Source organism: Pocillopora verrucosa, chromosome 11 (genome assembly GCF_036669915.1).
Source record: "Pocillopora verrucosa isolate sample1 chromosome 11, ASM3666991v2, whole genome shotgun sequence".
Lineage (NCBI taxonomy): Eukaryota > Metazoa > Cnidaria > Anthozoa > Scleractinia > Pocilloporidae > Pocillopora > Pocillopora verrucosa.
The window spans coordinates 10,275,544-10,299,402 of NC_089322.1; the positions used below are offsets into that span (position 1 = coordinate 10,275,544).

Genomic DNA, 23,859 nt, shown 5'->3' on the forward strand with positions numbered 1-23,859 from the left:
TTAATATCTGCAACTTGTTTGTCTCTGGTATTCTAGTTTTTGAAAGTGGTTTGGAAGGTACCGTAATGTTGTCACTTTTTGTCGATCTTTTTCACCTTGTATCTAAACAAATTCACGGAACAAATTTGGTGATAGATTTTGAACAACGACCTTTCCTGCTACGCTTTTTCTTCTTACGCTTTTTCCTCGACAGTCTTTGTACAATTGTACTGGTGAACACTACTATCGCAATGCCACTAGTGGTCATTTTGTTCGTGTATTATTTCATGGACTTCAGCTGTAGTAAGAACATTATATACAATTGTTGATACTTGGAAGGACGTGGACTCAGAAGGGAGTGGTATTTTTCAGATTTCGTCTTCCAAAAGCTGCCCCAAAAAAAAGGAACTACTTCGTTGCATTTGGAATTTAGCAAAACACATCTACTTTTGAAATAAATAAATAAATCATAATGTTAGTAAGGATAATGATGATGAAAAAAATTAAAATCTCAATGCTGCAATAATAACTAATGGTAATAGTTACAACAATAATCCTTCAGTGCTTCAGGTTCGTGGTTTGGTTTGGTTTCTAGCTGACGGATGTCTTAAAATACGTTATCATAGGTATAATGACAACAATCATGGTAAAAGCCATAGTGATAAATGATGCTAAACAAAATAATAAGTTAAGATTCCTTTTAACTGTGTTTATGCAATGATTAGAATGAATACTGTTTACTGCAAAATTATCTCTACACAGCACTTGTAAACTGGTATACAACAGTAGACTGGACAGTTTGATCCAGTATTGGCTGTTTGGCCTCACTCCCTACGCTCCCATTTGTTTTACTCAAGAATGAGATTCTCATTAATGGGTAAGATATCATTCTCCGAAACTCGGCTCTAAATTTCTTCCTAAAGTATATCAGGAGCCAGGGGTTGACAACGCTGTTTGCATGTCCAAGCCAATAGGATAACAGCATGAAATAATATGGCAGGGATAGACTCAGTTTGAAGTCTATGGCTAGAATCATATGATGCGCGTGCGCTGGAAGCCAGCAGAGAGCAAAAGCAACAACGACAGCGATTGACATGTTTATCGCCTTGCGCTTGGTAGCGTTGGTGCGATTTCTTGCGCGATTTTTGATTTCAACCCCCGGTAGTTTATGCTTCTGTAGCGTGTAACAAACATACCCATAGAGGACACAAATGGTAACTACAGGCAGTAAGTAGATGGTGACTACGAGGTAAAGGAACACACCTCTTAAGGCCGCTTGAGTCTCGCCAAACTGACTAAACTTAAATTCTATCCTGGAGTTCTTAACTTTGATTATGACCAGCCATGGGGCCATTAGACACATTGAGATGATCCAAATTGTGGGAACCAAGATCTTTTTGTTCCTAAAGCGAGGGAACTTTTGCATGGGAAAGACAATCCCGAAGAAGAAGTCAAAAGCCACGGCTGTTAGAGAGAAGACGGACGCTGTGACCGCCACGTAAAAAACAAACATGATGAGCTTGGCAAAGAATTCACCAAATGTTCCATCGATCCACAGATTGTCCAAAATGATTAGTTCCATCGACTGAGGCATGACAACAACTGTTACGAGCAGGTCGGCCACAGCGAGGTTGACGTACATGAAGCTTGTTAATCTTCTGGTTTCTGGCCTCTTGTATAGTATATAGATCACCAAAATGTTTCCAACCAAGGCCACTGAAATGATTGCAGTGTATAAGATGGCGAAGGTGAGTTTAATACTTGATGGGTACGAGAATGGAGCCTGCACTGTGGAAGCTAAAACACGATAAAATCAGCGTTAGGACGTCATGGACACAGACAAAACAAATGGATAGTTGAGAAAGGCACTGGGGGAATCAAGTGTGTTATGCTGAACTTGACAGCTTGATCTTGGCTGCTTGTGAACCTAGGCGTTTGAATGTGAAGTGTAGACTGAATGGATTTGGCCAAAACAAAACAAAAACACAAAGCATACTCTCGGCCCCTTGCGACCAGAACTCAACCACTTTCAGCAACGTTTGAGGCAAGGCGTAGGCTGTTCGTGCAAGACATCCTGTGTCAATAGTGACATTAAGCACCAGGGTTTTCAGCGGAAACCTCGAACGGCAAACGGCGGTGGAGGTCACGTGATCAAGCTCTGTGGTCACGTTCGGAGTTCTCAACGCCGAGAGGTAGGTTTTTACGTAAGTGATTTACCTGAACGTTTTTTATCCTGAATTTGTTTTTATGCCACGTACAAATCAGAAAGTTTTGTAAACCAGTCTTTTTAGAACAAGTTTGGATATATCTTATAGCGAATGAGTGAAAATAGGACTTTTTGTTGCCATTTGAAAATCAAACACTGCTGTTTTCTGGAAATTCAATATGGCGGCCTCTTCAATTTCATGTTTTTTTCGAAGTTTTCGGTTGCTAGTGGCCTTCTGCGAACTCATAACTCAGGATTTTCTCTCCTTTAAGGTTTATCATTCAAGCAGCAGTAGATGGTATCTGAGAAAGCTTGAAATGTTATAATTCCAGGGTATCATGGCTCTATTCCAATAGCCAGAAATGAAGCACGAGCTAGCCCTTGCATAGGAGGTGGCAAAGTATTTCCCTGAAAAGCCCCAAGAGTGGGACGAAGTAGCTAAAATACTCAGCAAAGCTTTTTCTACTGATGATAAACAAGTAGAAGTCAAAGGGAGAGGATGTCGAGAAAAGATGGATAGAATACTTCATCGCACAAATCATCTGAAGAACTAATGTCAAAGGCCAGAGCTACAGTAAGGATGTCCTCAAAATCATACCTTAGAAATGGAAAATAAAAAATTTATTTCTTTTTTGCAGATAAATGATCGTTTGAGAACTCCAAAAAATCCTGAAAACGCATCAGCTTAGAAAAACTAACCTTGCAGCAGCCGCCATTTTCTGGAACTTCTCATAATTCACTTTTTTTCTACGTAAATTTGCTTGAGGTTGGAGAGGTGTAGCTAAAGCAGTAGGAGCCATAAACGTCGAACACCAAACGCCTAACCTGAAAGTTCCATTTCAGGTTTGCCGTTAATGCGAAAACCCTGGTGCTAAATGTCTCTAATAACGTCCTATGACTGCAAACAACCCAAATGATCTATTTGTTCAGAACCAACCCTCTTCATACCTGAGTGTTGAATCTACTGGTGTCAGTAACACACTCTAATTAGGCCAATCCTTAGGCTACGAGCTTTGACGTAACACTACACGGGTTTCAGGGTTTGAAATGGCAAGACTGGCTTGAAGGCGGGCGACGCCCTCCTTTTAATTGAAAAACTAAAGGGCAGGTGTTTGAGTTGGACCTGTGCTTTGTCTCTTACCGTTTGCAGACATTGATGAATTCACAGCAGTTGAAGAGGCGTTCATACTCGGCGCCTGATGAAGAAGACCAAAGCAAACGTAAAGTTCGACAGATTTTGACCGACAGGAAGGGAGGATTTATGCTATGCTATTATCGCACCATACCTTAAAAACGGCCTCGAATTTATTCGGTAGAAGTGACCTCCTTGATAAGCCATATGGACTCTGATTTTCAGAACATACTTTCCCCTAAAGTATCGAATGGCTACAAAAAATTTAGGTGTGCCATTAATTAATTTGGATTTGAAATCAGAGCAAGCGAAATAAGCACTCAAAGGGGGAAATGAGTCAATTTTTTAGGGTTTGCACCGCTGGTCTCTCAGAGCCCCTATTCCATAATAGCCTATTTGGAGGCCAAGTACAACCCTCATCTTAGTCACTTGGTAACACGGTACGTAACAACTCTTTCAACGCAAATTTTTAAATCTTGAAATCCCTACATGTTCTCACCGGAATTTTCTTACCCCTAAAATCACAAATATGTGCGACCCCATTCTAGCAACTCTTTTTGAAAAGGCAACCACACAACTTGATTATTTTTTTTCTCAAGTCTTCCAGTATCTTGTGTACGTAACCCAGTAGTATCCGTACGTATTAACCCGAAACAAAGATTTCATCAAATATCCTCTGTTGAATGTAACAACCCGCCAGTTAATTAAACTTTATTTTATTGCCCGCGAGTGTTTTTCCAAACAAATTTCCATCATTCCGTGCATTATATATTTCATGCACACGTAAATAAAGTTATATTTCCTGTAGCTGTTCCCTTTGTTGCTATTAATTCGAATTATCCTTTTATTTGCAGGATAATCTGTGGAATTAACGTTCCTTGTAATTTCAGTCCTATTTTGAAGGCTTTATTCGGCTTAAATGGTTGGAAATTGATCTTTCGAATGACATCAACCAATTTACAGAAAATAATGCTTCTCAGAAAGGATATTGCATGAATATGAAGAGACTGAAAGACAAACTTGACGCTCTATCCCATTTCGATGAAAGGTAATTCGACAAAATGTAATTATCTCTCATGAGGTGGGGAATTTTTCTGAAGTATTCCTGAATAGTCTTGTATATCAACAGCCTTTTGGTAAATATAGTAACAGGAAATTTCTGCGAGGACTTGGAGTCCCGGTAAACGACATTGCACTTCTTTAGGCGTTTGTTCGACAAATTTATCCTTCATTTTTACAATTTAATCTGCTGGAGCACTGAAGTATTGCCTTAAGTTGGTGCCATTGACGATTAGAATATCAGCCTTTATTCAGCTCTTACCATTATTAGTTCTTCAGTGTTTAACGCGCGTTTCAGCTCGACTTTTGATGATTCAAATAATTACCTTCTGGAAAGATGACAATTTAGCTCATAGGTCTGCCCGCTTTATATCACCACATACCTTTAGAAGCTTGATTGGTTTTAACAATTTAGAGAATTGTAATCTACAATGCTTAACTCCCATGAGTGACCAAAAGAGAATTTATCCTTATAGTATCACTGAAATATCAACCGGATAAGTGATGCGTATCAAGAAAAGCGGATCAGCTTAAAGTTAAGCAGGCTTTGTTTAACGATTAACAATGACCGTGTGTGGCTACTTTAGAACATTGGCGGAAACAGCTTAAAAATACACGCGGGATTTTTCAAAATTTCCGATAATTATACTAGCGGCAGATTTAAACCATCGGCAAAACTGATGATAAGACAAATCCTCCCCGTGGGGGTGATTCTGGTAGATTTTTTAGGATGCAAATAGTCACGGTGGGGTGGATGGTGGGGCGACTGTAGCTTTCGTATCTGAAGTAAAGAGATGTCACCGTTTTTTCCTTTATATTGCTTAAAACTGGCGAAAGATATATTCAATTAGAGGCTCACTGTGCGATGCAAAGGTAATGAGAGCATGTGTAACCTGGTATTAACGTCCGAAGCCTACCACGCCGTTGAATCATGCAGAAGACTATCGTCATTTGCTCGATTGTTTAATGTGCGTGTATTTAAATTTCGCGCTGCGTGAATGAGATTTTGTTCCTGATGTGCACAAAAAGGTTCATATTCTCCTTCCTCTAGCGTGTGATTTAAACCTGGTAATAACGTCCCAAGCCTCGCGCTTCGTTAATTCGTGTAGTTTTACGGGTATCATTCTCTTTCCGTGTTTCAATTCAACGAAAGGAGTTAAAAAAACAATGGCAAGTGGAAATAGTCGCACACGCTCGTCAATTTCTCCCATTCGACTCGACTGTTCAATCCGAGTATATTTGAATTTCGAGCTTCGTAAGCAAGAAAAACTGAATAATCTCCTTCCACAATTTTTTTGTGTTTACACAAACCGACATCTAATTGATACCTATTTATACAATGCTGAAACTTTCTCTTTGACTGCAGATTCCTCAGAGAATCAGATTTGCTTGCAAGCAACTAGAAGTTGCAGGAGCAAATATGAATCTAATGTGCATTTTAAATTTTGGCTTAGGTAAATATCTGCACAACATACTGGAAAATTTGGCTCAGGTAAAGATCTGCACAACATAATGGAAAATTGGCTTAGGTAAAGATTTGCACAACATAATGGAAAATTGGCTTAGGTAAATATCTGCACAACATACTGGAAAATTTGGCTCAGGTAAAGATCTGCACAACATAATGGAAAATTGGCTTAGGTAAAGATCTGCACAACATAATGGAAAATTTGGCTTAGGTAAAGATCTGCACAATATAATGGAAAGTTTGGCTTAGGTAAAGATCTGCACAACATACTGGAAAATTTGGAGCTGAAGGCAATCTTTGATGGCTTCCAAAATCAGGGGATGGCCACCTACAAGATGTGAAAAAGCTGTGGAAGGTATTGTAGTTTTTGATATCTTACAATGTGCAAAAATAGGTTTTGAACAGATAGTATACTTCTAATTTGCTAAAAGTGAAAATATCATTTTGTAACTAAAGAAGAGTAGAAAAAACTGAAAAGGTTACTTTCAATTCCAGGGTTTTTCTGAGCTATTTTCAGCTCTAGAAGCGCAAATAAGAGAGGAACAATATCTACCTCCTCAGTAATTTCAAGAGAGGGCACGAAAATGGGCGATGACGAGGACATAACTCCCTACATACATGGTAGGTCAATAATCTTGTAAACCAATCTTAAAAAACTGGATTACAATGATATTAATAACTTTAAGAATAATGATAATCATTATCGTTCTTTTATTATTTTTTGTAGCTCTTGTGTACCATGTACCCCAGTTTCTTGAAAAATGTGGCTGTATTTTTAAAGTAAATTGCCAGCCCGTCGAAAAAAAAAAAACAAAAACAATGGGTAGTCACGGGTTTCATCGTGGTACAGAAAAGGGTGGCAGGAACTCCAAGCACACAGTACAGGTCATGGAGAAAGAAAATAGAAAGTTTTTGCAAGAGTATGCAACCTGTACCGAAACAAAAGATCATACGTTAAAAAGTTGGAGGATGACCAAGGTAGCATAGCCACATACATCAACAATCACGAAGACGGATAAAGGCAATGTCAGGCAATAAATATCTTACAGGACATTTCAAAGCATTGCACAGCATTAAAAAATAATTCTGTGCAATAATTGTACATATTGAGAACTATGATACTTTTAATTTGTTGGCCCGACTGAATTTCATTATTTTATTTTGCAGGATCAGAAGTAGCCACAACAGAAAGTAATTGAAGAAAAATCGAAGTACTCAATAAAAAAACAGCTCTTTTCGGAGCTAAAACAAAACGGCTCCTTAAGAAGCCACCACATGTGTTTGAAGTCATGACCAACATGTAAGTGTTTCTCCCAGTAAAGAATAACTTCAGCCAGTATTTTTAGCCCATAAATATAAACATTTTTTTACCGGCATAAGTGTTGAATAGAAGAGCCTCCCACACAAACCGATCAACTCAGTCAAGTTTCTCCCAGTTTGAATTAGTTAATCCGGTACTTTTTGCGAAAAAATATCAAAATTCTTTGCTTGCATAAGTGTTGAATAACAGAAGGACCTTTCTCAAAGTTTGAACCTTTCACCAGTTCAACAGCTTTCGAATTCCCTGTCTCAGACTCTTGGAAAAGGTCTTAACTTTCCCACTTGCTCTACCCAAGTTATTCACGGAAACGTACTAGGCCGCGGCCATTTGAAAATTCACTATCGAATGAATAAGTAAATGAAGTCGTGTCCAGATCTCGTAGTTCACACCTCGAGTTCAAACCATTTGCGTCTTCAAAGAACGTACGCGCTAGACTCTTCAATTTAGGAAAATGTCAGATCAAGAGCAATTGCGATAGGTAAGAAAGCCTCATTGCAGTGATTCAGTAGAACGGTATTTTTGTTGTAACTTTTCGAGCTATTTCAGTGTTAAGGCTTACAAAATTTCATTTTAACTTACATTCAATGATGGCCACGTAGCTGATCTTTTGGAAGAATTAGGGGCCTACCTGGAGGGTCATCTTGGCATTTTGGATGCTGTAAGTATATGGCTCAAAGCCGAAAAACGTCATTTAGATTACATGTAGAAAAGAAACTGTGCAGAAGTCGAAGAAGCTTTACTTAAGGTTTGTGGACTTAGCCGCCACATGGGAGGAACTTGGAAACGGTGTGCATTTAGGCTAAATAAACATTCATTTATATGTTTGCACTAATTTTCAGGAGAGACCCCCGGCTCAATAACTGCGACCTCCCTCTTTCATGACGTAATTACGTACACCAAAACTGCGTTTTAAACTTTCACACTAGTAACGACATGAAGCACGTAATCTTTCACGAAATCTGTAACGTCGTTGAATAGACCCAATGTCACATACGTGATCAGCGGATGATAACACCGACGTGACTAATGGAGGATATAAATCACGAGACTAATTGAAACTTGACGTTAACTAACTCTGATAATAAGTTCATGGGTCAATGAACCCTTAGCCTGTAGTGCAGGTGTCTTATTAAGGCGAGATAACGTTTAGAAGCTCAACCGGCCATGTTTGATTTGGAGTCAGAGTTGACGGTGGGGGATAGGGTGGGGTGTCACTCACCCCCTTAGTGCCAATTTCGTTCCCTCCTCAGCCTATCGCTTCCATAAAAATCAAAGATGATGGTCATAATTTCGCTTAGTAAACACTGAGCACTCGCTCGCCAAAATTACGCGTGCACTGCAGGCTGATGAACCTTTCGCTTTTACGTCTCCTAAGAGAGGAATTATCTTCGTTTGAAGAGCCAAAGCATACCACTGTGTACCATTGCGCTGAATTTTTCGACTCGAAATGGAAAATGAAAGTTAATAAAAAATTTTTAATAAGATTAAGCATATTTCTCCGAAATAAGTAAAAATGAAAAAGGAAAAACAAATTCCAACGGAGAGACATGGAATCAACGAAGACACATGTAGATTAGAAAACTGAGAATTTTACAATTAAAGAAAAAAATCTGCACTTTCAATTAATGGGTATGTTGCAGGGTAATGTTTTTTCCTATTACAGCCATCCAAAGAACGTCTTAATGGGGTGAGGGTGTTAACGGTTAACCCAAAATGATACATGAAGATTAAAAAAAGAAAAAAAAAATTACAAGTAACATTTTCTGCGACTAATGGTTCAAATTTGTCAATGTTTACGCCCAACAGCTAAACTTCCTGTCTGCTCTCCGGCTAACAGTCAACCCCATTGGTCAAAGTTTTCACTTGTCACGTGATGTTATTTCAGTTTATCGCATTTAAGGCCAAATATTTTTGCACCTGGGACTTAATTACATGTAGGGTCAGTTATCACATTGACACGTAAATCTTCAACAGCAACTGATATTTTCTCATTTAGAATTTAAAGGAGGATAAAAAGTATTTTAAAATCAAATGATAGAAAAGCGAACCTCTCTTTTAATAACTTTTAATAATAAACTCATTTGATACTTCAGGAAATTCTAACGTTAACCAAGAGATTAAAACCTTTAATAATGCGATAAAAAATGGAAAAATGTCAGAAAGTTCATCACGAAAATTAAAGTCATTTCCAAAATCATCAGCTCGACGTTTTTTTTTCTTTTTTTTATTTCCTTTTTTTTTCCCTCTGCCACCAGCTAATATTCAAATTTTAATTCTAAGGGTGTGAAAACTAAAAAAAAAAACAAAAAAAAAAAACATTGTTTTTGTCACCTTTGTTTTATATGTCCTTCTTACCTTATCTAATTGCTTTCAGCTCTTTGGTGCACTCTTAAATAAATCGTAGATGAGCCATTTTCCTATAAGTTTGTGCTGAGGGACACTTCGGAAATTTGACTGCAAAAGAATTAGAAGAAAATTTAATTTTGCTATTTTAGTGTAAATAAATGATGACAGCTCGTAGAAAAAACGACATATTTACACGATCAAGTTCTTTGACAACTGTTCTACAACGGTAAAATACGACAAACTCTTGTTTTTAATGTTCCAAAGCAAACAAAATACTAAAGACTTGTCAAATAGAGAAATTCTCGATTCACGAATCTACTCCGATAAATTTTTCCCAATATGTTGATTATCTACAAGGATGCGCGTCGTAAAACTAAACAATAAACATTCTATTTGCTAGAAAAAAGCTTTTAAAGAGGAATCAATGAAGGCCTTTTCTCTCATTGACATAATTAAACGATGTAGTGTGGTTGTAGTATGATTAACAACTGCTCACAATTTAATGAGAAATATCATATCTTAACCTGCGCGCGATCGTTTACTGAAACGTGGGACACGACAACCAGTCGAGTGCATAACCGAGAGGATATATCATCGTGGGTTTTTAGACCTTATCTAAGACAGACCAAGATGGTTAAAAACCATCCATACCTTCGACAGTGGCACATACCTGTTCCTGTCAATGGAAGAAACCAGGCGAATCACTCTACCTTTTCATTTTGTCGTAATATCACGAGTTATGCACAGAATTATGTAAGAATTCATGACGTTTGGCAAAGACTACAGGTGCTGTGATTCATACATCATACTGCAAAGACAAACAAATAAGAAAACAAACACTGAGTTGGTTTAACCTCTGGATAGACGGTGATAAATTGGAAGCCTTAGATTTACAGTACTAATGAAAGGCTACTTAAAGTGAACAAGAAAATAACATCAGAAAGATCCAAATTAACGCAGGATCATTCAAGACGGACCATTATAAAGAAAAACAACGACGCCTTGTGTGACTCAAGGAGTCTCTTAGATCTGATATGTAAGAAAAGCTGCATGGACTGTGTGGCATTCATCAAAATCACCAACGTTTAAGAATGCAACTCCAGTGAAGGTGACTAGGTGCACGAACAAGGCAGCATTGAAGTTTTATATTTAGGCAAAGTGTTTTTGAGACTGACTTCATTATTGAATGTGGAAATGTCATCTCAGTAGATGTTATTTTTGCTCTCTAAAATATCGAGGGAAAATGTTAGAGACCGACACATGAAGCATTTTTGCACCATTTTCAGGCCTAAATGAAGCCTCTACAATCAATTACTGAAGTACCATCAGTTATACAGCAAATGTGACGACTAGCTACGCTTAGTTTTGTTTTCAAATCCATTGCGCCCCATTCCAAGAGCTGGTAAAACTGATTTGAAATTCAACTCAAATAATGCATTTTGCACGTCACTCACCAGGCCGGGGGTATTTCAAAAGCACATTCAGATTAAGGGAAAATTTAGCGTAGCAAAGTAGGACTATGGGTTTTCATCTCTTAATCAAGCTATGGGCTACTGAAGCCTGTTTTGGGATAAAACCATTGGAAAATTTATGAAAACCTCATATTTTGTTTTCGATAAGAATACATGTTCTTATAAATGCCGCATGATAGCAGTAGGGGAACAGGATCAGACGTGTTTAAAACAGGTTATAAAAAGAAATATCATATGGGTAGAGAGAACAGTCTTTACGCAGTTGTGACTGTTAACTCCGATAGTTATCAATCGTTAGTCAAAACAATCGACTGTTTGGCCATTATCATCAAACCAAAATGAAACCTTGCAGTAACTCAGAGTAAAGCATCCACTTTTAGTCAAAATAATCCCTCATTTCTATCAAACAAATTGAAAATGAAATATTCATGAACACTGAAAACAGGCAAGAGACATTTGCATAAAGGTGTGGATTCACGGATCTCACATCTTGAATGTTGCCTAAATTTTTTGTTTTGGTTTTTTTCAGTGCTTTCAGTTGTCCTCATTTTTACCATATTTTGTTCCTACTGGTTTTTTACTATTTTGTATTTTACTACCATCAGTGAGTAATTTTTTTTTTTAGGTTTCCCATGCTATGAGGGACGGCCGTTGATAGCTTATGATTCGCTTTACAACCTTTCAAAGTTACCCGACATGGGCCATTTGTTCAAAAAACGATCAGAATCATAATACGTTTGGATCTTCTCAGACTTTCCCGAGGAAAAACTATGTCGACCTTTTAGTTCTGTGGGCGTTTAATTTATCTCAAGAAGGGCAAAACTGAGGAAAAAATCAAATGTTAGCACATAATAATCGTCATGTTACTTGACACATACTGATTAACCTATACGCGTTTTGAATAAGCCGGCTCCTGTGAACAAATTGACTGTTCATGACTATAAGTTCTTTAAGTCTCTTTTAAAGTTGGAACTAATTGATTTCTTACTGATAAAAGAAGACGACATACTGTCTGACCCCTAATGTGTAGAAGTATTAGTCTATGACTTCAGTAATTCATCCAATGTCTTATTCATCCAACAAGTCAAATTATGCATATTTTACTCAGATACAAAACTCACTGACAAAGCCTGATCACCGCTGATGGCAACTTGTCGACGAAAGAAGGAGATACTACTTAATAAAACGGGGGCCGTAAACGTGTCAAATGAAGTCTCTGAAAAATACTTCTAACCTGACTTTGAGTGTGTGTCTTAATAAGAGCAAAATATTTCCTTCATTATTTTCTTGTCATTTTCTCCTTCATGTAAAGGGTTGTTGTGGGACCGTAATGAAGATATATTTCATTCGAGGTTGTAACAGGGAGTAAATATTGATTGTGCAAATAGAGATATATGCACTATATAAACATATGTAGCCAACAAGTTCTACTTAGCAGCTCAGCGATTGCGAGGAAAGTTGCAGTTAAAATACACGTACTAAGCCTATTTCATGTTAAAATAATTTCTCTCCTATGTCAAGAGCTGTTCCAAAGATCATTTCAACTGAAAAACACGTCGGTGGTATTTGATAAACCAGCTTTTCATATAAGCCCAAATATAGAGGCTAGTAAAAAAAAACAATGTAAATATTTCTTTGGTGAGAAATGAACAGGAATCCAATAACTTTGCATGTTCGATTGAGTTAACATATGTTCTGCATTGACTCCTTGTCATGACAGAAATTTCTAACCGGAAAAAATGTTACCCACCAATTCTGGCGTGCTACTCCTTATAATGCCGAACTCATCTCACGCCTGAACCTAAACGTAGTTAGCAATTTTGTGTTCCCGTTTTAGCGACCGCTCTCATTTATAAAGGCAATGTTGAAGTCAGATTATGATCGATACCGACATCAAGTTATTTCAATATCTTGCGCGACTACTCGTTTAAAGTTTAATCAAGCTTCAACCACTGTTGTAATGAACTCATGACATCTGCATTAAAATGGTTTCATGACCGTCAAACTGTCGCCATTATATTGTGGCTAAATGCTTTAAACCTAAAAAGTAATTTTTTTTCTTTCTTTTTTTTTCAATCTTTATTTAACTAATGGAGTTTTGGATTGAAGTAGAGCATATTACGTCAAGGACATACAAGAAAAATGTAGTTTGATTTTACGCCCATCTTTCTTCCAATTTTTTTAATGATATTGTAAAAGAAAAACAATTGGAAAATCTTAACCCTGACCTTGAGCAATATAGATCTTTTTTTGTATTTTTTTTCATCGTTTGAACCTGAGTTTCCGAACGCAAGAAATTTCACTTTTACTACCTGCTGTTTGGCGTAAATTAACACACGCTCACTTGTAAATTCTTTAGTAGTCAAAAACAATGTCTAGACCACCTTTATGTAGAGATTTTTCTTAGATTAAATAACCAACGACGATAACAGGACTCCAAAGGTCCATAAAGGTCTAGAAAATGGACGTAAATAATTATAATGATAAACAAGTTAAAAACATGATAAAAAAGCATTTTGGGCCGAGGACTGACAGAATGGAAAAAGAATAATAGTATCTTTAAATAAGAAGAGTTTTTTTTTTTTATTTTCTGCAATCGCTAGCTATTTTTCTTTTCTTCCTGTTACATCTTTCGTGAGTCTGGCTGAAAATAAGAAAATTTTTTATAGGCTGTCCTTTTTTTTGTTTGTTTGAGATTTTGATAGCTCTAAATCTCGTAGATGGAGTTTTATTGTTTTAAAATATAAAGCAATAAACCGATTCACAGCTTTCGTGATGTCATACTTCTTGTGCGAGGGAAGTCAAACAACCCTAAATAAAAATTTATACCGGGAATTTATAAACTTCCGTTTTCAAAAACTTTGCAGTCTAAATGTTATATATATATATATATATATATATATATATATATACAAGATTATGGACGATGCACGTATATTTTATATTTTACTATGTGATGGTAAAACAAAAGTTTGGAAATTTTGACGCCAGCTACTGTGCTTCTCATTTGTCTATACAATTCTGTCAACACCTTTTTTAATAAAAAAAACAAAAAAACAAAAACAAAAAGGTCCACGTTACAGCCTGCGGCCTTCTTCAAGTATGTATAGGTTAAAAAATTATAAAATGCTTAAAATCTTAAACAAATAACTAAGTAGGATACACTTGTATTAAAAAAGATGCACAAGGCTTTACAACCTCATACACTTTTTTGTTATAAATGTATATCCTTTTTCAAAACGTATTGTAACCTGTCAATACCGTGAATAGATAAAATTCATTTGAATCACTGATTTTGTCTTAGTGAAAATCTTGACAAGCAGTATGTCAAAAATTAGTCAAAAATTCATTTGAAACGCATGTATTACCATAATAATATAACTTACAAATAAAGGTTATGACTTTTTAGCTAATTTCAGTTTACTTACGTAGAAGTTGGAAAATGGAAACGCACATTTTCTTTTCTGTTTTTTGTCTTTGTTTTACTTTGTTTTGTTTTGTTTTTTTATTACTCAGGTGAATGTTTGAGACAAATTTCCTTTGCGCCTCTCGGTTTCAATTTAAATCGAGAATATTGAAAGATAACTTCCGTGAAGAAAACGTAATATGAATAAAAAAATATATATATGTATATATATAACAAATACTCGACAATACGGAGGTAACCAATGCCGAAGACACGTTCGGTTACAAACAACTGAACAAACACAACGTTCATGAAATTCACTGTTACACAAAGTACCATTTGCTACCCCAAGAGGGGTCTTGGTGAGGTGAGGTTAATGGTGAGATATATGAAGTCTCTACAAAACGTTCCCCAACTAATTAAGGCTTCGTCCAACACATTATTCTCATTGTAAGCTGAAAGATGACTGTTATTTTGATGTTTTTTGAAGCCAAGATGCTATTTTGACTCACCGCATTTAACGCTTGAAAAAGTATTTGGTGTATTTGTGAAGACACGTACCAAAATTCAACGGAAATAACAAAGTTGAGAAATGGAAATCAAGCAATTTAATCGTGCAATCTATCGTCCAACTGAGGATATACTCCTCGGAAGAACTGTTTTCGGTTGTGGTAAGTGACTTTTGAAAACAATTATTGTAAAATAAACCGAGATAAACATAGTTCACCGTTACCAGGCAATGTCATAGACTTTGATTGAAACTAATCGCGAACATGAAGCAAACTAATAAAATGAAGACCTGTCAATGACTTTCAATCTAAAATGTCCGCTTATTTACAAAGTCTTCCCAGTAGTGATTGAATTCACCATCCCTCACATAATTAGTCTCGTAGCAGAGAAAAATTAAATTTTGAAAACAATGATTCACGGTAAAAAAAAACCTTAAAGATCGCATACAGAATATGACACTCAGTGTACTTGACCTACAAAATGTCCTATGTTCCGATAGGCTACGCCTTTTGTTTAGATTAAAGGCAAAAGAAAACTGCCAAGATTTGTGTCTTTTCTTTACAGTTTTCTCGCTCAGTCCCTCGTTTCATTCATTGTTCACTTAAGTGACTTGGAAAGCGTTTTCATTACCTGATTTTCATAGGGAAATCCAAACGTTTTCTTTTTCCTCATTAAGTTGATTCATTATTTTCCTGCGCCAATATCAAAATTAAACTGCTTTCAAACATTTGGAAGACGTCAGCCTCAGAAAGCCATAAATCAATGAAAGGAAAACCCCAGACTGGCATTTGAATCTTACCGAAATCTAACTAAGGGGCAAAAAAATACAAATAATAAATAGAAAATGGATATTAAAACTTTTGCAGCGTAATAAGATCTGACATCAGTTTAATTCAAGTCAGAGCTAATTGAGGTGGCGACGAAAAAGTGAACACGGCGATCAGTACATTAAACAATGCTTTTTACACTCAAAAACATCTGCTGCTTAATATCGTGTGTTCCCCTGCGAGCAAAACCAAATAGAAATCCTGTACGTGACCAAAGATAGGAAGTTTGGTAAAACTTCTTATTGTCCAGCGCATCACTTTCACCTTGACTGAACTTAGCGGTTTTTTTTTTTTTTTGGCTTAAGCCCGCTTTTTCCTTGATTGCTTGCAAAGGCTATTTACCAAAAACACATTGAAATTTATATCACTTCCGTTCGTTCTTTGTTTTACATCTTTCCACCCGTTTAGACATCCCGAAAAGAGAACGAATTGGATAATGTATGGTTCTTTTTCAATCTCCGAATTTCGTTCAAAATTCCACTTAAAACAGGATAAGTGTTAAGTCGGTATTCATACTTACTTTAGCAGGGAGCTCCATCCAGAATGAAGTTCGGCTTTGTGTTATCAAAATAGCAACGGCATAATTAACTTGCAACCAATTTATCATGGGTACAAAGCACAGGTGCATCACGTGAACATTAGCTAAGAATACGTGGATGAAAATTGTCTCCAAAGAGTGTCCTTTGGTGAAAGTCAAGAGTAAAAGAGACTGAATCACAATTAAAATCTTAAATAAAAAAAAGAGAAAACAAAAATAACAATGACAGTGACCCTGAGGGGACGAAGGATCAGGTCTAGAGAAAGTTCTCGCCTGGCTGTCGAAAAATTATCTCCCAAAAATTACTGCAGCTATTATCAAGTAGGTAAGATTTGACTGGCTCCATTTAAGTCAGGATTTATTGCCCCTCTAGAAACTAAAGCAATAGTTGGTCACTGTTCTATGCCATTTTAAAGCTTATGTCATCAAAATATACTCTTTTAAAGATAAAAGAGAAAGTGACTATATATTTTGCTTGATTGATCTTGAATTTAATTATGACATCTACCCGGATTTTCAAGTCATCTCTGACAATAGCCACCCGTGGGAGCGAAATGTACAGGTTAGACTTATTTATTCCGGTCCATAAATACGTGCTTGCATGGGAAAAAGATAGTATAGAGGCATAGCCATTTTCCTATGTGTTAAGTGTTAATTGAATACCCTCCTACATACCGTCGAGTAAGATAAGCGGAATATCCCCTGGATATATGGACCCACGCCCTCAGAGAAGTTTAGGCAGTGCAACTGACACCTGCATCCCCTTCCGTCATATCCTCCCAGCGTTGATTAATCAACATGTTCATCAGGTTTACTCACTTTCTTTCAGCGGAATTGGATGTCAGGATCTCTTTCTTTGTCATAACTCATTACCATAAGTAGTTATGGCATAGGGTAAGTCATTACTAATATCAACGGAGAACCGTTGAAACCAGTTTTTTATTCTACTGTTGAGTTAACATCTTGCATTTAATACACCGGCGATGGAACCGACTTTTATCTTTAAGACTTCTATCAAGAAACAAACACTTAAAAAGCAGTTCAAGAGATCATGGGCTCTTATAAAGCGTGGACATTGATATCCTGTTTCAAATTTCATCATATCCATCGCAGAAACGGAATTATAACGACGTCATCTAAAGAGGCGATCAATTGGATGGATTCTTTGTAAATTTTCAGAGCACTTCTCTTTTAAAAAGGAGTTTTTAGAGTTGTATAGGACTGGATTGGCCCAACGGTTTGGTGAATTGTTTCAGCCAAATGAAAAAAGGCAAACATCTGAAGCTAGTATCCGTCTCTGGTTTTTCTAGAAATTGAAATTTAGCTGAATTCACAACGGGCCCTCTATCATATCACCTTGTATTTCATCCATTTTGTTACCGCCTCATATTTCACCCAAGCCATAAAAACGGAATAAAACAATTTAAAAGTTGGAAAACATCTTAATTGTTCTCGTGGCTAGATAATTTCTTACTTGTTGGGTATTCTCTTCTCTTTTGTATAGATTCCCCGATGCCCGTGAATGATGGCAAGCCATTGCTGCCACAAAAATGGTGAGTTCCCTATTGGTCAGGATATCTTCAAACGATCACTATAAAACTACAATAACATGACGAATTTGCCTTTTCAATTCACAGAATCAACCAAAATGTATCATTACCGAGACAGCTTTGTGAGGAATTCTGATTATCCTTACTATCTGCCTATAATAATCTGAAAAATTGGCATTCCTTGCAATTTCAATGCAAATTTTAGGGCTGTCTTCGGCTTAAAAAGTTGAAAAATAATCTTCTTTTGAGCTAACTATACTAGCATCAACCAATATGCAGAAAATACCGCTTCTCAAAAATAATGTCACGACACTGAAAGGCAGACTGGACGCTCCTTTCAATATTTCACTAAAATGTAATTACCACTCTTTAGAGGGAAATCTTTCTTAAGAATTATTGAATAATCTTGTTAATTATAAGCCTCTATGTAAAAGTAGTAACAGGAAATTTCTTCTAGAAATTAGAGTCTTAGAAAACTACATCGTACTTGTTTAGATTTTTTTTTCGATACACTTATCCTTCATTTTTACGATCGAGTTAATCTGCCGAATCACCTTAGTACTGCCTTCTATGTTTGTATGTATTGGCATTTAGAATTTCAGTTTTTTTTATTCTTTTCTCTACGGCTGTTTTCTTCTGCACTTAACGTGTGTCTCAGCTTGACCTTTGATGTTGCAGATAATTACCTTCTGGAAAGATGACAGTCTAGCTCGAGGTCAGTTCCGCTCACTAGATATAGAACATACCTTCAAGTGTTTACCCTCGCAGTGGCTATGAAATATTCGGCATGTGATACTGTCAGAATATGTTTTTGCTTTTTTTCTTTTTTTAACCTGATTTCCTTACTCTTTTCTTCTTCTTCTTCCTAATATTGATATATTATCGACTGAGTATTGGAGAGGATGGATATTTATCACCAAGAGGGTGCTCTCTTGAAGAAAAACCGAATTCTGACTTTTTGTAACGAAATGTTCGGAAGCAAGAAGGGAGACTAACAGTAGATCCTTGGATTTTAAAGACAACAATGCGTGATCATATTATTTTGACTGGTGTAACATGAACAAGGGTAGTTAAGGTAGTGTGAGAGGACTGGAGGGAGAGAGGAGGAATACATGACATTGGCTAGCACCAGAATATCCAGATAATCCTGCGAGCCTTAAATCTGTTTACAATTCTTTGTAAGAAGGAATAATTTTATCAAAGAGATTGCGATTGCTCAAGGAATAAATAGGAAAGAAAGAAAAAAACACACAACGGTAACCCCAAAAACTGCCAAGACTTGTACTTTTTGTCTATGTTTCATCGGGCAGAGTGCGTGGACACATTTATTATTCATAACCGATAAAGCGGCAAATTTGAACTTAACTTCGGTTTTTTTTTATAGAACCCTAAATAAGAGAAGCCAAAATTGGCCTACTAGGCTTCATAAAACTCACTTTCTGAGTTTTACAAGTGCTAGCTTTTAAATCAACGCGCGATTGAAGATTAAAGATGGATCTACAATTTGCACCTAAAATAAAGGACATCTACGAGGTAGAGGAATTATTCTTTTGCACCAGGAAGAGTCTAGAAAGTATACAAAAATTGGTCATTTTTAGCTAGTATGAAAGTCGTTTTTAAGATCGACTCTCTCTAAACCCTTACTACTCACCAAAAATCAACGCAAGGCAAATGGCAGATTGATCTTTCCTTAAACAGAATCAGTTTTAATTTTGAAAATTGGTCATCAGGAACCAGTTTCCTTTTCAGTTTGAAAATTTTCAGTCTCAGTCAAACTATTTTGTTCTCAGCTGTAACATAGACAAATTGTTTACTAAGGTAACTTGGAAAGCGTTTTTATTTACCTTTTTTCCTCATTAAGATGATTTATTATTTTCCTACGTCAATATCAAAAATCAAACTGCTTTCGCACATTTTGTTCACGTCAGCCTCAGTAACCCAAAAATTGATGAACGGAAAATCTTGCATTGACATAGAAGTCTTACGAAAAAGAAAAAAAAGGACACAAAATTATAAATGATAAATCAAGGATGGATAAGTAAAATTTAGCACTATAATAGGGCCTGAAAACTGTTCAATTCAAGTCTGAGTTGGTTGAGGTAAAAACGAACAACAGAACACATGGCGATATGCAAATTAAACATACCCTTTTTGCACTAAAAAAAAAAAAACATCTGCTACTCCACATCATGTTCCTCTGAGAGCAATGCTGGATAGAATTATGCGACTTAAAGGAAGTTTTCCTCCTCTCGTTGTTCAGTTCCAGCGCATCATCTCTAAAGACCTTGATAAAACTGAGCAACGAGAATGTTTTGCCAGGACTTCAAAAATACAAGATTTTGAATCCCTTTTACTCGTTTCTTATCTTTCTACTTATAGACATCCCAAGAAGAGAACGAAGAAGATTAGGTATGCTTCTTGTTCAATCTCCTATCTTAGGACTACATTCAATTCAAAACAGGGTGGGTGGTCCCGAGCAAGTAGAAGATGACCAGTATAATCTAATTCAGTTTAGCTTTTATAAATTAAAATAGGAAAGCAACGAAGTGTCGATAAAAGGTGACCTTTTACAACACAACCAACGTAAAGCATGCCCCCTGGTTGGTTAATTCACCGTCTACTATTTACCCATGGGTTTACTCTGCTGCTGTAAGCAAATACAATGATTTGTGATGTAGTATTACTAGTCATTGTATTTGCTTACAGCAAATGCAATGACTAGTTTTCTCGCTCCAGTTTTGTCCAGTCATGTTAGACTATACGAACATTTTTGGTTCAAAAAACGGAACTCTTTTGCTACGATGTATCGATGTTATCTTTTAAAATATATGGTTAACACCACAGCTATCACCTTAAGCGACGCTTACGCTTCTTAACAACATTTCGTGTGCATCCGCAACACAATAGTGTACACCGTGGTGTTGACCTTTTTTCAGACGTTTGTCTCACTGCAAATCTGTTTTTCTTTCTCATTGAGCACACAATTTATTTCCTTGCGATCCATGCGCACATCTTGCAGTAGTACGTCATTGTACACATTAGTGCCTTTAGCATGTTTGGTTGACGTCTGATATCTTGTAAATCTAAAGTAACGAGAATTTGAATGTTTATCTCTCTTCACAGCCTCACAAAAGTCTTTGCGCAATGTTTCGCTTAAGGTCAGGTACAACCATGGATTTATGGCACTGTTGTGGCACTGTTGGCATGTCCCAACCAATTAGACAAATACTGCACATAATATGGAAGTTGAGCATTATGAACATCAGGAAATGATCCAAGTATGCCATACGGACAATATAGACTTGTGATGGAAGCCAACAGATGGCAAATACAGCGGTGATTATTACAAGCATGCGTACGACCTTTCGTTTGGTTACCTCGTTTCGGTGTTTTGTTTTTAGAGTAACTAGTCCTGGAATACCTCTGCGGCGCAGCCGAAGACAAACCAGGTATATAGCGTGGATATCACAAGCAGTGGAATCATGTACATAAGAAGGAACAAGTAATGTAAAAAGGATCCTCTTGTATTCTTTCCCGGGTGCCTGAAATATGGGCGCGCAAACGTAATATGTGTCGTTTGGAAAATACTTAAAATTTTTCCATGTTAGAGCGACGGGGATCGAAGTGATCGTTGCACTAAACCAAATTCCCACAGACTGGATTTTCCCTTGGCGAAAATTTGGGAAACGGTCGAGAGGGAAAGTAACTCCTAAGTAACGACCCACTGACATCAACAATAGACTAGCGATTGACGCCGCCAGTGTGATGAAGTTAAGGTACCTCACACCAGCACATGTGACAAGGCCTACGTCTCCAGAAATCCATTTTCCCTCTGTGAAGACATATGACATGGAATCGGGCATCACAATTAAGGTCACTAAAATATCTGCAAAGGCCATGTTGACGAACAATACCCCAGTGAGGGACCTTGTTTCTGGTTTCCACTTGAAAAAAAACAAAACTCCCACTTTCAAAAAAAGAGCCATCTATTTCGGAAAATTTAGCAGTTTTATTTGCTAAATGCGCTACATGATTTGTGTTGATTTAATGATAACATTTGCGGTAAGCAAAAGTTAATTATCTTTCTGACCTTGCAGAGTAGCTAAATAGTCCCAGTATAAACAAATTCAAATCACTCATTAAAGAAATGATGAAATGATGACTGAAGAGCTGAATTTTTGCTCTTTATTTTTTCTTTTTGCAAGCATGCGAGAAACTTCGACGGCAAATCTAAAGAAAAAAAAAAACAGCCTCGTTCAATGCGATCTTGGCAGCCATTCTTTCGTCGGTATTCCAAACAATTTCGGCCCTAATTTCGGCTACTCCAGATAGAGTGTGTAAAGCTTTGCAAACTTTGAGAATGTCGACTTTTTTTATCGAGGCTAGAATACGCAGAGCTTTGATTCATTTACCGGAATGCGTGTTCGCGAAGTCGCCAATCCTACTATTTTTATTTTTGGAAGTGAAGTTGCTTTTTTCTGCCGGTGGTTTTTCAAACCAAATAAAATAGAGTTGGTAAAGTTATCAACTGTAAAACAATTACGCTGTGACTAAATGCTGGGCACGGTCTCGAATAGACTAAATGCCCGGCCGTCAAAAATTTTCACGCAACCTCCATCGAAAGATTCTATCAAACTTTTAAAGAGTATCAGATGTTTGTTAAGAAATGTCAAGCGATTCTGGGTATTTAGTGCATTTGGACCGTACCCGGTGTCACAGCGGATTTGGACCCCCGCGAATTTGGACACTCCCCCTTCCCACTCCGCAAGCGGATATGGACCCCCTTCGCAGATTTTGGACCTCTTTTTAAGCATCGTTTTTATCATATTTGGTAACTAATTCTCTTTTTGCAGGCTTTCTGTCTATGTTCTTTTCAATCACAACACAGCATTCCTCAATACAGGTAAAAAAGGAAAAGCCATTTTGTTCCAATTCTGCTGCATTCATTATAGCGTGTCAAACAGTATACGCAAGAATTCGATGCGAGCAAACTACTGCATTAGAACCATTGAGACTGTTACAATAAATCTTTGCTTCTTCCGATGCGAATCAGACGAAACGTCATAACAATAGAGGAGACTGTTGCGTCCAGTCACAAAAATAAGTCAGTCTAAACAGCTTCTGAACAAGAACGTAGTAACTACTTTTACTACAAGTCGTTCGTAAACTATGATAGGTAAAAATGTTTCTACTCTGAACTATTGGAACTCTCAGCTTATTTTCAATGCAAATCAACATTTATGTCTACGTCTTAACAAAAGCGGAGACTATTACATTGAACTCAATCTTTTTTCTAATTTTAACGATTATTAACTGTCGAGGGATCCGAAATAACCCCATAACATTTACAAAGATGTTTAGAGCCTGGCGGTCTGCAAACAATGCAGAGCCACACTCAAGAAGTGGGGAGAAACACCAGACGTAGTCGAGTGTTTCTCCCTACACTTCTTTCGTGCTTTAACCGCTTCCTGCGTGCTTTACAACAGAACAGAGCACAGTCAAGGCTTCTCTATTTGTTAAAGAACGTTAAGGATATATGCTTTCACTCAGTTTTGTTGGGGGGTCCAAATCCGCGGAGTGGGGTCCAAATCCGCTAGCGGAGGGGGGGTCCATATCCTTTAGGACACCCCCGGCAAGTCTTCAAGAGTCGACAAATCGAGCAATTTTGTGGTTCGATCAGCTCGAAAAGTTTGTCCACTAAATAATTTTAGAATCACTTGGGAAATCTAAACAAACATCGAATACTGTATTATCAATAGGTTTAGTTGAGGTTTTTTTGTACTGTTTCCCGCCAGTTTTTACGGAACCTGAAGGTGTTCTAACGTACTGACCCTTGCTGTCACGCCACAGTTGTCACGAAGACAACGTATTCTACGAAACTAGGCTGACCTCCTAAGTTTTATCACATGTTCATCACTGAAAAATCAACTCAATTTTTAGCATCGCTTGACATTTCTAGGTAAACATCTGATACTCTTTAGAGGTTTGAAGAAACCTTTCAGTGGCATTTTGATTCAAATTTCTGACTGCCGGGCATTTAGTCCA

At 37.0% G+C, this 23,859-nt stretch overlaps 1 protein-coding gene and 1 pseudogene across 4 annotated transcripts; both read right to left on the reverse strand.

Moving 5' to 3' along the window:
- Positions 1-689: 689 nt before the first annotated feature.
- On the reverse strand, positions 690-16,435 carry LOC131768650 (prolactin-releasing peptide receptor-like). 4 transcript variants are annotated; one of them, XM_066174435.1, is made up of 6 exons: positions 12,734-12,872; positions 10,182-10,319; positions 9,521-9,619; positions 7,745-7,821; positions 3,327-3,381; positions 690-1,776 (listed from the first exon to the last, which is right to left on the reverse strand). In XM_066174435.1, exons 5-6 carry the CDS (start codon positions 3,370-3,372, stop codon positions 734-736), a joined length of 1,089 nt encoding a protein of 362 aa, XP_066030532.1. In that variant the 5' UTR covers positions 3,373-3,381; positions 7,745-7,821; positions 9,521-9,619; positions 10,182-10,319; positions 12,734-12,872; the 3' UTR covers positions 690-733. The 4 variants fall into 4 exon arrangements, with proteins under 4 accessions (XP_066030532.1, XP_066030530.1, XP_066030531.1 ...); XM_066174433.1 differs by lacking the exons at positions 7,745-7,821; positions 12,734-12,872 and adding an exon at positions 16,247-16,435; XM_066174434.1 differs by lacking the exons at positions 7,745-7,821; positions 12,734-12,872 and adding an exon at positions 15,530-15,650.
- A 3,594-nt stretch (positions 16,436-20,029) lies between these two features.
- LOC131771041 (prolactin-releasing peptide receptor-like) lies at positions 20,030-21,800 on the reverse strand (annotated as a pseudogene).
- Positions 21,801-23,859: the final 2,059 nt, after the last annotated feature.